General features: G+C 47.6%; 1 protein-coding gene across 1 annotated transcript in view; it reads left to right on the top strand.

Moving 5' to 3' along the window:
- Positions 1-376: 376 nt before the first annotated feature.
- Positions 377-14,866, top strand: part of SPOCK1 (SPARC (osteonectin), cwcv and kazal like domains proteoglycan 1) — a 470,635-nt gene continuing 456,145 nt past the window's right edge. Inside the window, exons 1-2 of the mRNA XM_070414948.1 lie at positions 377-503; positions 1,087-1,266. Coding sequence (XP_070271049.1) covers positions 1,087-1,266 — 180 coding nt within the window. The 5' untranslated portion in view covers positions 377-503. The remainder of the gene's footprint in view (positions 504-1,086; positions 1,267-14,866) is intronic.

Here is a 14,866-nt window from a genome sequence, read left to right on the forward strand (position 1 = left end):
TGAAGAATGCTGATTCCGCAAGTTTGGCGAGTGCGCCAGGAGTCCCTATTTTAAGGAGCCCCATCCTCCCCCCCGCAAGGCGATTCTAACTTGGGGGGCCCGGCGACCTTCCTTTTGAGAATGCCTCAGTGCTGGTTGGCTTCTGGGCCTTGCATCCTCAACCCCCTTCACTGTCTCTCACCAGCTTGGGCCTGAAAGCTTGTTTCAGTCCTGCATTAAGGATGTGGATAACCACATTCCAGGCCGGGGTGGAGGACTGCCGGTCCGGCGGCACAGCAACGTGCGGCCGCCAGGGGTCGCCAGAAGCCTCGGCTCGTGCGCTCGGGCGCCTCCGCCAGCGGGCGCCGCGCCCGAGCGAGCAGAGAGCAGCGGAGCCAGAGCGCTGCGGGCTCACAAAGCGCCGGACTGTGCGGCGGCGGCAGGAGCGAGGCCAGAGCTTCCCCCGCGACCGCGCCACAGGAGCTCCGGCGACTCCAACGCGGGGACCCGGGCCAGCCCCCAAGGTACGTGCCCGCCAAACCCCGCGCCCCAACTTGGCGTAGTTGGGACTCCCCGCGGCCACCTAGGGCTGGCAGGGTCGGGGGCCTGGGGTGTCTCCGCGCACCCCTCTGGCCGAGGCGGCAGGGTGGGCAAGGAGAGAGCCTCCCAGCCGCGGGTACTCCCCTGCCCCCCATGCTGCCCGAGCCTGGATGCTGCTCGGAGCCGGCTGCCCCCTCTATCAGCTCTGGGCACAGTCCGCGGGAGGCGGCGTGCGGGGCCAGGGCTCCCGGTTTGTGGAGGGCACTGGAGCCTCCGTCTGAGAGTAGCGGGGTCCGAGGCACCCAGAGAACGGCTGGCAGGGCTCCCCTGTAGTTTGACAGCAGCCCCTAATCTGTGACGCAGCCTCTTCATGGATAACTGAGTCCCCCCCCATTCCCGAGAGGGGTCCCCGGGTCTCTAGATCTTCGACAGGCGCCCCGGGTGGGCGAGAGATGGCCCCTGGCCCGCCGGGAGACCCCCGCCCTGTCGCTGGGGCCGGCGGCGGCGCCCAGTCCTCGGGGCGGCGGGGGACTCGGCCCGCTCACCGCCCCGCGCCCTGCCCCGCAGATGCCAGCGATCGCGGTGCTCGCGGCGGCCGCCGCGTGGTGCTTCCTCCAGGTCCAGAGCCGGCGCCTGGAAGCGCTTGCGGGGCGCGCGGGCCCCAACGGCAATTTCCTGGACAACGACCAGTGGCTGAGCACCGTCTCCCAGTACGACCGCGACAAGTACTGGAACCGCTTTCGAGACGTGAGTACCGGGGGCGCGAGCCTCCGCGAGGGGTCCGAGGCGGGCGGGGGGCTGCGCAGGCCTCCAGGGCAGCTGGCGGGTCCTGGCTCCGGGGCTGTCTTGCCTGAGAAGAACTTTGAAGGGGAACTTGGAAGGCCTGCGCCTCTTGGCCTGTTACCTGTAGTCCAGGTGTGTGTATTTGTAGGACGAGGGGGGAGGCGACTGGACTGAGCGTGGCTTGAACAGTGAGCAGCTGCAGCGAGAGAGGCTCCGCAGCGTCTGAATCCTCCGAAGGTGGATGGCTGGCTGTGCCCAGCCCCATAGAGAACCTCTTGGGCAGCCGTGACTGGACCGTCTCTAGGGTGTGCTGCAGGGGTTAGGTTGGGGGGTGAGCCCAGCTTATTGGTTAGGGAGCCAGGTGTTCCAGGTGCTCCAGATTTTTGGAGGGACATGGCAGTGGGCTGGATGAAATGGTGGTGTTGACCTTTGGCATCTTTAGGGGAAGGGGGAGGGAGCAGGGAGCTCATGGAGTTGGTCCCCTGCCCTGAAGAGGAGACTGGGTGGCAGGATTGCGCCTCTGGGGAGCCCCGAGGGGAAGAAGTTATTCCCGGGCACCCAGAGCACATCTGCTGTCTGTTTCTGCCCCCAAGTCTGGCTGCTGCTCCCCAGGTAAGCCCCAGCGGATGCAGGGGCAAGAGGCGCCTGGTACAGCCTTTCCAGCAGATGGCTTCCCTCTGTGCCGTGGGAGCTGCTGCCAGCTCTTTCCTAGGTGGACGACTAAGAAGAAGGTTTAAGATATGTACTATTGGGAATGCCTGCCCTTGAGAGACTCCTACCCCAGAGCCTCTTCTCATGGATGGGCACAGGGCTCTGGGAGGTGGGAGATGTGTGGGAGTCACCCTCTTTCACTGGATTGCCCTCAGCCCCATTCTGGGTAACCCCATCCCTTGCAGGGGGAGAGTCTGAGGATTTCACTGAATCCAGATGGTTTCGTGTACTTTCCAAAGAGCATTTCTCCAGGTCACATTCCAGAGGAACAGGTGTGCCCATAGCCTTGCGTGGGAGCTTAGTTCTTTCCTTTCTGTGGGTTGCTTCTCTTTGAAAGGTGCTTTCAAACACTTTTCATAAGCCTCCACAGTTTATTGGGGGGGGTCGTAGTTTTGCAGCAGATATTCTTCCTGCTCCTCCCACCTGCCCGTGGGATTCCTGCCATTCTTACCCCCAGTTCCTGCCCTGCCCTGTAAACCATCTTCAATCCCTTCCGTTCAGCTCTGAGGAGCCTTGGACTGACTACCTGTGCCCATGGCTGAGAAAGATGCCCAAATTGCCCAAAAGATGCCCAAAAGGAGTGTCCATTCATGGGCTCACATAGAGTAGAAATCATTTTTGTTTGTTTTAGATAGCAGCGAGGAACAGCAGATGCTTAACTCTGCTCACGATGGGAAAATTGGGCCAGGTGTCGAGGAGAAGGGCCCCTTTGCAGGTGGCATGGTTTGCGGGGCAGCTGGGTCACATTGAGGGGGGTCGCGGTCTTAGCGATGTGGAACTGTTCACTGAGCTTCCGTGCCTGTTCAAGGTTTTCTCGTGTCAGTGTACCATAAGCACGACATTATTCTTATTTCCCATTTGTCTTTAAATTTTTGAAATTGGACTTTTCTCCATTTCCCATCTTTCTTGAAAATGGCGATATTTTTTATCCTTGGATCAGGTGTTTTCTAAACCTGACTTACCATGCCGCTCACCTGGGTGCTTGTTAAATTACAGCACCCAGCTTCTTCCCTGAGGTTCTCACCCCACATTTCTGGGATGAGTGCTGGAAATCTATATTTTAAACAAGCGTTCTTATGATGTTTAGGAACTACTGCCTTAAATGCTGAAAAAATGTCCAAAGCGTAACAAAAAGAGAAAAGCTTCTCTGTTCAAATGTGCTGCTTTTTTGTTTCTGGAGTAATTTTAGGTGTAAAACTAATATTTTAAACAGTATATATTCTTTTTTTAAAAAACATCTTTATCGTGAAAAGTATTACATATGTCACCTTCTTTCCCCATTGACCTCTCTCGTCCTGCCCCCTCCCCCTCAGCCCAGGCCTTCACACCCCCCCCATTGTCTGTGTCCATTGATTATGCTTATATGCATGCAATTTCATTGGTTGATCTCCCCTGCCTTCCCTCTGAGGTTTGACAGTCTGTTTGATGCTTCTATCTTTGGATCTGTTTTTGTTCACCTGTTTATGTTGTTCATTATATTCCCCAAATGAGCAGGATCATGTGATACTTATCTTTCTCTGACTGGCTTATTTTGCTTAACATAATGCTCTCCAGGTCCATCCATACTGTTGCAAATGGTTCCTTCTTTTTTACAGCAGCGTAGTATTCCATTGTGTAGATGTACCACAGGTTTTTAATCTACTTGTCTGCTGATGGGCACTTAGGCTGTTTCCAAATCTTAGCTATTATAAATTATGCTGCTATGAACATAGGGGTGCATATGTTCTTTCTGATTGGTGTTTCTGATTTCTTGAGATATATTCCTAGAAGTGGAATCACTGGATCAATTGGGAGCTCTATTTTTAATTTTTTGAGGAAATTCCATACTGTTTTCCACTGAGGCTGCACCAGTCTGCATTCCCACCAGCAGTGTACGAGGGTTCCCTTTTCTCCGCATGTTCGCCAGCACTTGTATGTCGATTTGTTGATGATAGCCATCTGATAGGTGTGAGGTGGTACCTCATTGTTGTTTTGATTTGCATCTCTTGGATGATTACTGACTTTGAATATTTTTTCATATGTCTCTTGGCCTTCTGTATGTCCACTTTGGAGAAGTGTCTATTTAGGTCCTAGCCCATTTTTTAATTGGATTGTTTATCTTTCTTTTGTTAAGTTGTACAAGTTCTCTATAAATGGAGATTAACCCCTTATCGGATGTATCATTGGCAAATATGTTCTCCCACGCAGTGGGCTTTCTTATTGTTTTGTTGATGGTTTCTTTTGCTGTGCAGAAGCGTTTTATTTTGATGTCCCATTTGTTTATTTTCTCCTTAGTTTCCATTGTCCTAGGAGCTGTATTGGTAAACAGATGTCTGATATTGCAGTATATATTCTTTTTAAATGACAATTTAATCCATAGTAACATTAAAAACATCTAAAAAGGTTTAGAAATCCCAAACATCTTCAGTGACAATCATTTTATATGCTTTACGGAGTCCTCTGATGCTAGCCATGGAACAGACAAAATTTAAGGCCATTAACCTCTTTAAAGTGTTGTGAAACTCAAACTAGATAATCTTTTAGGCCAGATTCAGGTGTCTTCATGTGGGTCATTTACTTGGAATATCCACAAAGCCTCAGTGCCTGGGACCAGGGAGTAAAAGATTGCTTTCTATGGAAACCAGCTGTTCAGTGGACAACAGACAAAGCCCCAGCTAGGGCAGTTGCTCAGCCAGTCTTATAGTTTTCACAGAGTCAGGCCTTGCTAAAGGTTGACAAAACTCAACTTCTCTGCTGTTGTTTTGTTGAATCTACCAATGACTTGGAAAAACTTCCCCGAGATTATTGTTACGATGCTTGTCAGTTTTTGAATGTCGTTGTAAAAGGAAACTTTTTGCCTTTCCTGAGACTCATCACTTTTCTGCACTTGGGGGAGAGAGATTGGGAAGTAATTTTTGAACTTGTGAAACTGAAAAGTGAAGGCTCCCTTCAGAGAGCTGATGATGCCCATTGGTGTTGTTATCGCGCTAACTTGGAAATAGAAATGATGGTGTCTGTGTGCTCCATGCTCCCCAGCCTGTAATGTGTGCTGTGACATTGTCAGAGATGTCCTGCTAGCCAGTACTTACCGCTTTGAAGTGGTCCTATTGCTCTAGGTACACAAAGAACCACTATCTCTTTTCCAGAAGGAACATCTCAGGATTTCTCAGCAATGGATCCAGGAGCAACATACCATTAACATGTTAGGAGATGTATGCTCCTTAAATGTATTGGTGGTCTGTTAGGTTGGCCCTCATTCTTTTTTATTAATTTACTAGAGGCCTGGTGCATGAAATTTCGTGCACTTGGGGGGGGGGGTTCCCCAGCCTGGCCTGTTCCCTCACAGTGTGGGAGCCTTGCAATCAATCTCCCCAAAAGGTAGGTCCCGCCTCTACGCTGCACACACAGCATCAAGTCCCCACCCACCCACGTGCACCTTGCCACGCATCCAGCCCCGCCCACCCATGCACGCCCACTGGGCATGCAGCCTCCTGGTGGTGGATTGTTATGGCGTGAGGGCATCACGGTGTGAGGGCGTGATGACCACATAGGCTTTTATTAGTATAGATTTACCAATTATAGAATTTATCATTCTTTTTATAAAGACTAGCCCTTGGGATGTTTGGGCCAGATGAAGACCCAGACTTTTGCATAAATACAGTATGAAGGAGGAGAAGATGAAGCAGGATAGATGTTTGTATTTAGTTGCACAATTATTTCCCATTTCCAACTCTCATGCATTTAATTTCTCTGTGGTTTGAGGTTGAGGGGTCACGATGCCACAGCCATTCTAATTTTTTTATGTATATCATTTGGCTTTCCATACCGATTTCTGTAAGGAAATTTTCCTCTGTTTTTTCAAACATTCATCTGTACGTTCATTCATTCCAACAAATATTTGACTGTCTACTATGTACTAGGGTGGTTGGCTCTAAGGGTGAGCAAGATAAAGTTTCCTCTTTACTCAGGTAATCTCTTATCTGCTGAATGAAACACTTTATCTTACACTATCACACATCTTTTTGTTATCATGTTTTCTTTTTAAATAAGTTTTTCTTACAAAGGTAATATGTACTGATTGTAATCAAAAATTAAAACTGCAGAAATAGACAATACTTAACATCCATGAAGCACTTAGTGTGCAGGACATTGTTTAAGGTACTTTACATATATTATCTCATTTAATTTATAACAATCCTAGGAGAGAAATGCTATTACTGTCCCTGATTTACTGGGAGGGTAAGTCCCTTGCCCAGAGTTAATGGAGCTGGGCTGCCCAGGAGCCTGGCTGGAACCAGGAAGTTGGCTTCTAGACTCTCACTATGCACAGTGGCCAAGCAAGAACGGAGTGGATTTGGGTGTGAGCCTCCAGTGGTAGCGCATTGCAAGTCTTTCCTGCTTTATGTGGAGGGGTAACTAGTGAAGAACCTTAAGTTGAGACACAGTAGAATAGGAAGCCAGGTGGACCAACAGCTTATTGTAGGGGTCGCAACAGGCCTTATCTTCTGCTAATAATGAGCTTCTGATTTGATTAAAATAATATTGTTGCTTACACCAAACATGGCATTTTCTTTCTTTTGCACACGTGAAACTAGCCCTGGCATTTAACTCCAGGATAATTACCTTTAGCGGGCTCAGAGAATCAGAAGTGTTGCTTTAGCTGGCATTTATCTTACTCCGAGTGGCCTGGGTTTGTAATTCTAATGAGACCACAAGGGCCAGCCCGCTTTCTTTTCCCCACAGGCTCCCTGGGATTTGGTGGTCTCTTTAGCAGAACTGGGGTGTCAGTAAGCAGCTGACCTATTCATTTGATCTTAGCAGCTCAGCTATAATGAGTTTCAAGGAGAAGTGGGGCTTATTGATGGAATGGTGGCTGGTGCAGTCAGTGGGGTTGGTGACAAGAGAGGTGTATGGCTTAGTGGATCAGTCATTAATCTGTCACCACAGAAACTCAGCTTGTAATAGAGAATAGCAGAAAATCATTTTGATTAAACAGGTTCAAGGGGACTGAAATGAGTTTGTGATCCTAACTCTCTTTAATGAACCCACTCTCTTAAATCCCCTGTATGAGATGACCAGTGATAGAAATAATTATTTCACAGGAACCATTAGAAAGGGTCACTTTGAAAGTGGACAGGCCTACAACCGTTTTGTGCTCTCTGTCCCTGCCTTCAGTTTGCCCTTGACGGAGAAAGCCTAGTGCTGTCCTGGCAAGGATGGCGGAGCTTCTTGTCCCAATTGGCCTTCCAGGCTGAGTTCCTGGCTTCTCCTTGTCCTACCCAAACCCTGCTCCCCCCTCCCCCAGTACTGCAGCTTACTGGGATTGCGGGGGGGAGAGGGGGGGGAGATAAATACTCTCCTATATGCTGGTGAGATTATTTTCAAAGGCAAGAAGTGGTCCAAAATGGATCCCTGGACCTGTAATTCTCTCCTATAGGGGTGGGACCTGATCATTGGCTGAACTATTCAGTCTTGCTTGGGGAGACAAAGTCATGTTAGTAATTGAGTGTTTTGTAATAAGTCATTTCTTACTCATTTACTCAATATAACATATTTCAAACCAAACACTCTCAAAGCTCTCCAAGTTGAGTCATGCCACGGTGAAGAGCCCGCTCTTAACCTGAGTTCACATTCCGGTCTTGCCAAGCTTATACTTGGGTCTTGGCTAGAGCACCGGTTCCCTCATCTGTAAAACCGATGTGACCCTCCCTACGCTGTGGGGTTTGGAGGAGGACTGAGTGAACCCATGGCACGAGGGAGATGCTCATGATCGTTCAGTGGCTGCTGTGCCTGCTATTTTGCTTTGCTTCCTGAGGGTCATTTCTCTTCACGTAGGCTCTGTGAGCGTGAGTGAGTTGCTGGCACCCAGCTATAGAGAAATGTCTCGGAGAAAGGTTGGGGAGGTTTGTTCCATTATCTTTGAGGCTGTTCTCACTCCGCTGCTTGTCAGTCTGGAAGGCTGTGTGAGGTTCCACGTGGTCCAGCCTGTTATTTTCCAGTTGCAGCTCCTGGCACAGAAGTCCTTCCCTTCATATTTCACAGCATCACCGGACCTCTCCAGAAACCCTGAAACCGGCACCTCTCATCATGATGTATCTGAGAGGAGGTTTGCGCCCAGCTGTGCCTGAAATCCTAGTTGTGTCAAGAGCTCCCCGGGGAGCCCTGTTATGCCAGCTAAGCCCTAATTGGTTTCACGTTTAACATTAAGCTCTGATCCAGTTGCCTCCAGCCCATCTCAGAAGATAAAAACTTCATCTGGTTCTATAGAGTGGTCCCGGGCTGGCTTTGGGGTGGATGGGTTCTGCATCACTGTCCTTGGGGAAGCTCCTGCAGGGTCTAGCAAATGCTTCTTGTTGGTTTTAGAATCAATAGGGAAATACTTAGCAGGATCGGCCAGGCCTTTGTTCCTTTGTCTATCACAGACCCAACTCTTCAGTTCCACCTCATTACCGCCGAAGCAGGCTAGCGTGGTTTAGGAGAACCCTAACAATAATAAATAGTCAGCACAGGGCATGGTGATGTGTTGGTGCAAACATGTTCTCCAAATGCCAGCTACGCGCCAGGCCTCTGCTAGGTGCTGGCTGAAGAAGCGAGACCCAGTCTGTATCCTCCTGGAGTTTACGCTCTAGCGTGGCAGACAGAAAAACAGCCACAAATAATGATTTAGATACAGTTGAGAGAAGTGCTACAGGTCGAGGTACAGGTGCTGGATCATGTGTAATGGGAAGGGGGAAGGGCTGATGAATTATTCCGGTTGGGGAATGCTGCTGGGAAGGCACTGGAGCTGGGAGCACTGGATGATAGCAGGGAACCGGGAGAGCAGGGAGGTGCTTGTGTTCCAGGCAGCAAGTGGGAAGTGCAGGCCCAAAGGTCTTGAAGTGGGAAAGACCTTGCTGTGTCTCCATCAGATGTGTTTGCCCCAGGATTCCTTTAAGTAGCAAGCTCTTTCTCAGTTCATTTAAAAAGCACGCTTTGGCCCTGGCTGGTTTGGCTCAGTGGGTAGAGTGTGGGCCCGAGGACTGAAGAAGGGTCCCAGGTTTGATTCTGGTCAAGGGCACATGCCCAGGTTGCGGGCTCCATACTCAGTAGGGGGTGTGCAGGAGGCAGCCAATTGATGATTCTCTCTCACCATTGATGTTTCTCTCTCCCTCCCTCTCTGAAATCAATACAAATATATTTCAAAAAAAATAAAAAGCACGCTTTGCACATTTCCAATTTGACACACATTTTGGGGGCGGGGGTATGAGTCTCCTTTAACAAGTGAGGTACACAGATGGGCCAAGTACTTGGAGGGATGGCCAGTTCTTTTGTCCCTGAACCTTTCCCCCCTGCCCCCCTTGTCTCTGTGCTGTGTTCTGCAGCAACTCTGCTGTGTAAATATCCCTTACCCCACTTTCCCCTTTCAAAAAATACTTACCGGCCTTCCAGTGATGGGGCCAATGAGTTCTCTTTCTCTCTGTGGCCAAGTGTCCCGGGCTGTAGAATTCCTACAATCCCAAGTGCGGTTTAGAAATAAGGGCACGATTGAGTTTCTTGGACAGAGTAATGATATGTGCAGTTTATCTTTAAAAAATGAGGCTGGAGTATATGGGCTGCCCCTTGCCCTCCTCCCTGTGCCCCTCCCCCACTGCCATTGCTGAGAACCAGCTGGGTGCCAAGCTTGGAAGCTAAAGATGAAACCCAACATTTCTGTCCTCAGGGTCACAGTTCAGGGGGGAGACGGCACGCATGCCCTTTCTGCAGCACCGTGTCAGAGTGCTGCCTGCTATGTGCACTCATGGCTCCTGGCCTGGGTCCTCCCACACGAGACTGACGCAGACATGAGGATAATGGTTTCTTTCTGGGGAGGAAGAAAGGTGTGTTCACAGACTAGAGATGTGAATTATTGGAGATTCTCCTGGAGGAATAGCATTAATGTCTAAATTCACTTGATTGGGCTGCTTTTCTGATGATTCTGTGCAGATAGGGCCCTCAGGTGACACCCTCCCTTGATCCTTTATAAGGACCTTCTCTTTGGCACAATGGGGGAGGGAGGAAGGAAGGACATATTATACAACTCTTTGTAATAATTTGCAAACTCTTCCTGGGCAATCTTCGACACGACCCACTGCAGAAGGCACCGTCAGTATTCCCCGGCATAATTATGTGGTGGGTGAGCAGCATTTATTCAGAGTCTGTCAGTGCCTGTGATTGGAGCCAGGCAGCAGAACCTACTGCAGGTGTGCCAGGCGATCTTGGCACGGAGAAAACAAATAGGCAGAGGGCAGAAGCCTCCACTTTCCTATTTCCGCTCCACCCTTTCCGTTCCACCATGTAGATGGAATCACTCTCCCTCAGTTCTGAAAAAGGCCAGGCCAGGGTGAGACGCCCAGCCACAGCCAAGGCAAAAAGGGAGATGCCCAGAGCCCGGTGCTAGAGCCCTGCTTCTCAGACTTACATCTTCCCAACCTCTGAAGCCCCCTTTGGGCTGATTGACAGTGTGGACTCCAGCCTCCTCACCTAGAGCGCAGTCTCTGATAGCCACGGTGGCACCCAGGAGCCTGCATTTTAAATAAGCAGTCAGGTGATTCCGATGCAGGTAGTTCTCAGACTGTATTTTCAGAAGAATCCTAGAGGATTATTCTTGGAAGGCAGCTATGCTCATCACTATACCACCAACGCTCTAGAGGATTATTCTTGCCGAACTGCCAACACCATTAGCTCCAATGAATAATAAAATTGTGGACAAAATGAGCATTTTGTCTTGTAAATTGTCGTGTGTGCATTGTTTTCCCCTATGTCGGCAGGGCTATCGTCGGCATCAGGGGGAGACAGGTCTTGCTTTGCAGTGTGCGTATCTGCACAGGTCTGAGCAGCAGCCACCGTGTCGAGGTGCTGCTGGGGTAGAAGAGCCCTGGACTCCTGACTGGCTTCCAGGGCATTATGCACGTTTGTTCCCACAAGCACAGCAGAATCGATGTGGGACCTTTTCCATGACAAAGTCCTTGGGGGTCATCTCAACAAACCTTCCTGTCTCCAAAAGGGCCTGAACCCAGCCAGCTCTGGCCTGACTTTCATCTTCTCCACAGAATCGATGTGTTTCGTGCACAGCTGAACGGAAGGAAATTGACTCTGACATTGGCTTTAGTTTATAGAGAAATGGGTGTTGGAGCTGACGCGGTGCAGACAGTATGCGCTGGGTGAGGAATGGTGGGTATATGTAGAATGTTTACTTGTGCAGGAGGTGTTCCCTTGGGTGCGGAGATGCAGGTACTGGCAGCTGGGAGCACAGAGAAGGTCTGAGGGATATGGGCGGGACAGTGACACTACCTGTTACACTCTTTTGGGAGTAGTAAATCCTTTTGCTTGGGTCATTTTGGAAAGATCAGAGGACACCAAAAACAAAGACTCATCAAAGGTTAGAAAATTTATGAGGCTCAACAAGATATGGAGATATTTCTTGTTCTAAAGCCATTCCATTGCCCACTGAACAAACTCTCAAACTTTGCTTCATCGCACCTTGCTGAATTTCCTCTAATTAATGGTACCTAAATTGATAAAATCATTGTCAAGATGGAGAGAGAAAACAGTAAGTGTATTTAACAGACTTGTGTGGCTATTTGGGGTCTTTCCGTAGCCCCATTGCTAAGGGACAGTTGGGTAGTTTCTGGATCTTTCTGTGCTCATTGAACATGCTGATTCCTTTGTGACTTGGGTGGCCTTGGTTGGTTGGTGTTCAATACTTTTATTTGGCCAAGACATCACCTCCCATCTGAGCCAGCTAGTCTTGCTGTAACTCAACCTGATTTATAACCGTTAACCAGTCATCTTGGATGAGGCTTATGTCACTTTCAGTGAATGAGAGAATAAAAGTGCTACCCCTGGTTAAGGTAAATAAGGCTTTTTTTTTTTTACTGGTTTTAGATTAATTGTATGATTTTTATATGACAGGGTTGGTGGTTTAAAAATTTATTCCTATCTCAGAAAGACCTCTGTATGTGTTTAAAAAAATATATTATTTTCTTCGTTTCCATGGGCATCCCGGACCTGGATCCTTGCCTTTCTGGCCTCCAGACCCTGGCACACAGGCTCTGTAGTGATGTTTGTTTGCTCATGTGTTCATACATCGACCCCACAGACACTTATTGGCCAGGCTGCTACGTACCAGACCCTGTGCTGGCCACTTAAGAGGTAGCAGGGAGCAAAACCAACCTGACTCCTGTCCTCTGGAGTCTACAGACTTTTTGTCTGAGATGAGTGAAGAAGAAGGGGTGCTTGGTGGTCAGGGGCCTATTGGGGGTTGTTCTGCACAGGATAAGGCCTGGTCTACAAGGGAAACTGAGCAATCCTCGCAAGCCAGACGTCTGACTGAGCTGTGTCTCAGTGGGAAGTAGCTCAGCATTCATCTCCGCATCTGCTGGTGGCCAGGCCACTTCAGCTTCCCTCCAGCATTCCTGACATACCTGGGCGACCTCCGCTGTTATGCCGAGTTCAGGGACCCAGACACTGCTGATAGGAGGGGGAGGGGCTGAGGAATCTGGGTGGACCATTTAGACAAGACGGGACATGATGAATGTGAACCCTGAGTGTGACGAGTTTAGCCTTGTCAGGGCTCCAGGTCCAGGCTTGTAGTGAGTGGAGAGAGAATTGTAGAAAAGATTCTCTGTCTTCAGCAGCCCTGGATTGGTAGGGAGTATGTTTCATGGAAGTAGAACATATATAGCACAAAGGGCACCAATCCGAAATGTACCCCTTGTACACTTTCACGAAGTGACACTCCCATACAGACAGGTCAAGAGATGGAAAAGTATCAGCATTTGAGAAGCCCATCCTGTGTGCCTTGTAGTCACTGCATGTTCCCTCCCAAGTAAGAACTTAACAACACTGACTTAAAACACCATGGATAACTTTTGTCTGATTTTATACTTGTGTAGTGGAATCATACAGATTTTTTTTGCGGGGGGTGGGGGGGGGGCAGTCTGGCTTCTTTTACTCAATATTAAATTTGTGATGTCGTGTGCTGTGTGTGACTGTAGTTTGTTTATTCTCATTGCTGTGTGCATATTCCACAGTGTATGTACCTGTTCTATTGTGGAAGGACTTTACTATTGTGTCTAGGTTTTACTATTATAAAATAGCACTTTCTTGGACATGTCTTTTGGTGAACCTATGTATGCATTTTTTTTTTTACTAGTACATACCATGGTGTAGCATCCATTGGTTACAAGATAGGTGAATGTTCAGCTTTTAGAGATGTGACTAATTAGTTTTGCCAAGAGCTTGTGTCAATTACTCTCTCACAGCTAGTGTATGAAACTTCACTGGGAACAACATTATTGTTTTACTGCCCTACAGTCTAAGTTGTATTTTCAATTCAACAAAGTGCATTGAATATCTATTACATACCAGGCAACTTGCCTACTGTTATGTAGCCTGTATTCTAGTTGGGGGAGAAAAACAATACAGAGATTAAGATACAACAATTTGGTTGTAAGTTCTATGGACAAAAATATACTAGGGTCGCTCAATGGGGAAAGGACAGTCTCTTCAATCAGTGGTGTTGGGAAAACTGGATATTCACATAAAAATGATGAAATTGGACCCCTTCTTATACCACTCACAAAAATTAATTTGAAATGGAATGAGGACTTAAATGTAAGACCTGAAACCATAAAACTATTAGAAGAAAACATTAGGAAAAAGATCCTAGGCAACAATTTTTTTTAGATATGATACAAGAAGTATAAGCAATAAAAACAAAAATAAACAAGTGGAACTATATCAAACTAAAGAGCTTCTACACAGCAAAAGAAAGAACAAAATGTAAATGCAACCTACAGTATGGAAGAAAATATTGGCAAAACCATGTGCCTGATAAGGGGATATTATCCAAAATACATAGAAAACTCATATAACTTAATAGCAAAAAAACCCCCCAAAAAAACCCCAACACAAATAATTGGATTTTAAAAATGGACAAAGGACCTGGATAGAAATTTTTTCAAAAAAGGTATAAAAATGGCTAACAGGTACATGAAAGGGGGCTCAATATCTCTAATCATCAAGGAAATGCAAATTAAAACCACAATGAGATAACACCTCCTACTTGTTAGAATGGCGATTATAAAAATGACTGGAGATAAATGCTGTCAAGGATGTGGAGGAAAGGGAACCCTTGTGCACTGTTGGCGGGAATGTCAATTGGTACAGCCACTATGGAAAACAGTGTGAAGGTTCCTCAAAAAATAAAAAATCTTACTATCATAATACCTAGTGATCTCACTTCTGGCCGTATATCCAAAGGAAATGATCACTTGAAAAGCTTTCTGTACCCCATGTTTATTGCAGCATTATTCACAGCAACCAAGACATGGAGACAGATGAATGGATGAAGGAAATGTGTACACACACAAACACACACACACACACGCACACACACGGATATTATTCAGTCATAAAAAGAAGACAACCCTGCCATTTGCATGGGTGGACCTCGAGGGCATTATGCTAAGTAAAATGAGTCCTAGGAAGAAAGACAAATACTGTAAAATCTCACTTATACATGGAATCTAAAAAAGCTGATTGGTGTTTACCAGTGTGTGTGTGGGGGCGGGGGAGAGGGGGGATGTTTGTGGACATGAAGATATTTTGATCAAAGGGTACAAACTTCCAGTTATAAATAAGTTCTGGGGCTCTAATGCACAGCTTGGTGACATTAGTTAACAGTGTATTGTATACCTGAACGTTGCTAAGAAACTAAATCTGAAATGTTCTCACCATGTCAACAACAGGAACAAGAAGATGGTAATTATGTGTGGTGTGAAGGATGTGTAACCTTACTCCAGCAGTCATTCTGCAATATATACGTGCATTAAACTGTCACATCGAACATTTT

Source organism: Myotis yumanensis, unplaced genomic scaffold, assembly GCF_028538775.1.
Source record: "Myotis yumanensis isolate MYYU_CA2020_CCGP unplaced genomic scaffold, mMyoYum1.0.hap1 SCAF_5, whole genome shotgun sequence".
In the NCBI taxonomy this organism is placed as follows: domain Eukaryota; kingdom Metazoa; phylum Chordata; class Mammalia; order Chiroptera; family Vespertilionidae; genus Myotis; species Myotis yumanensis.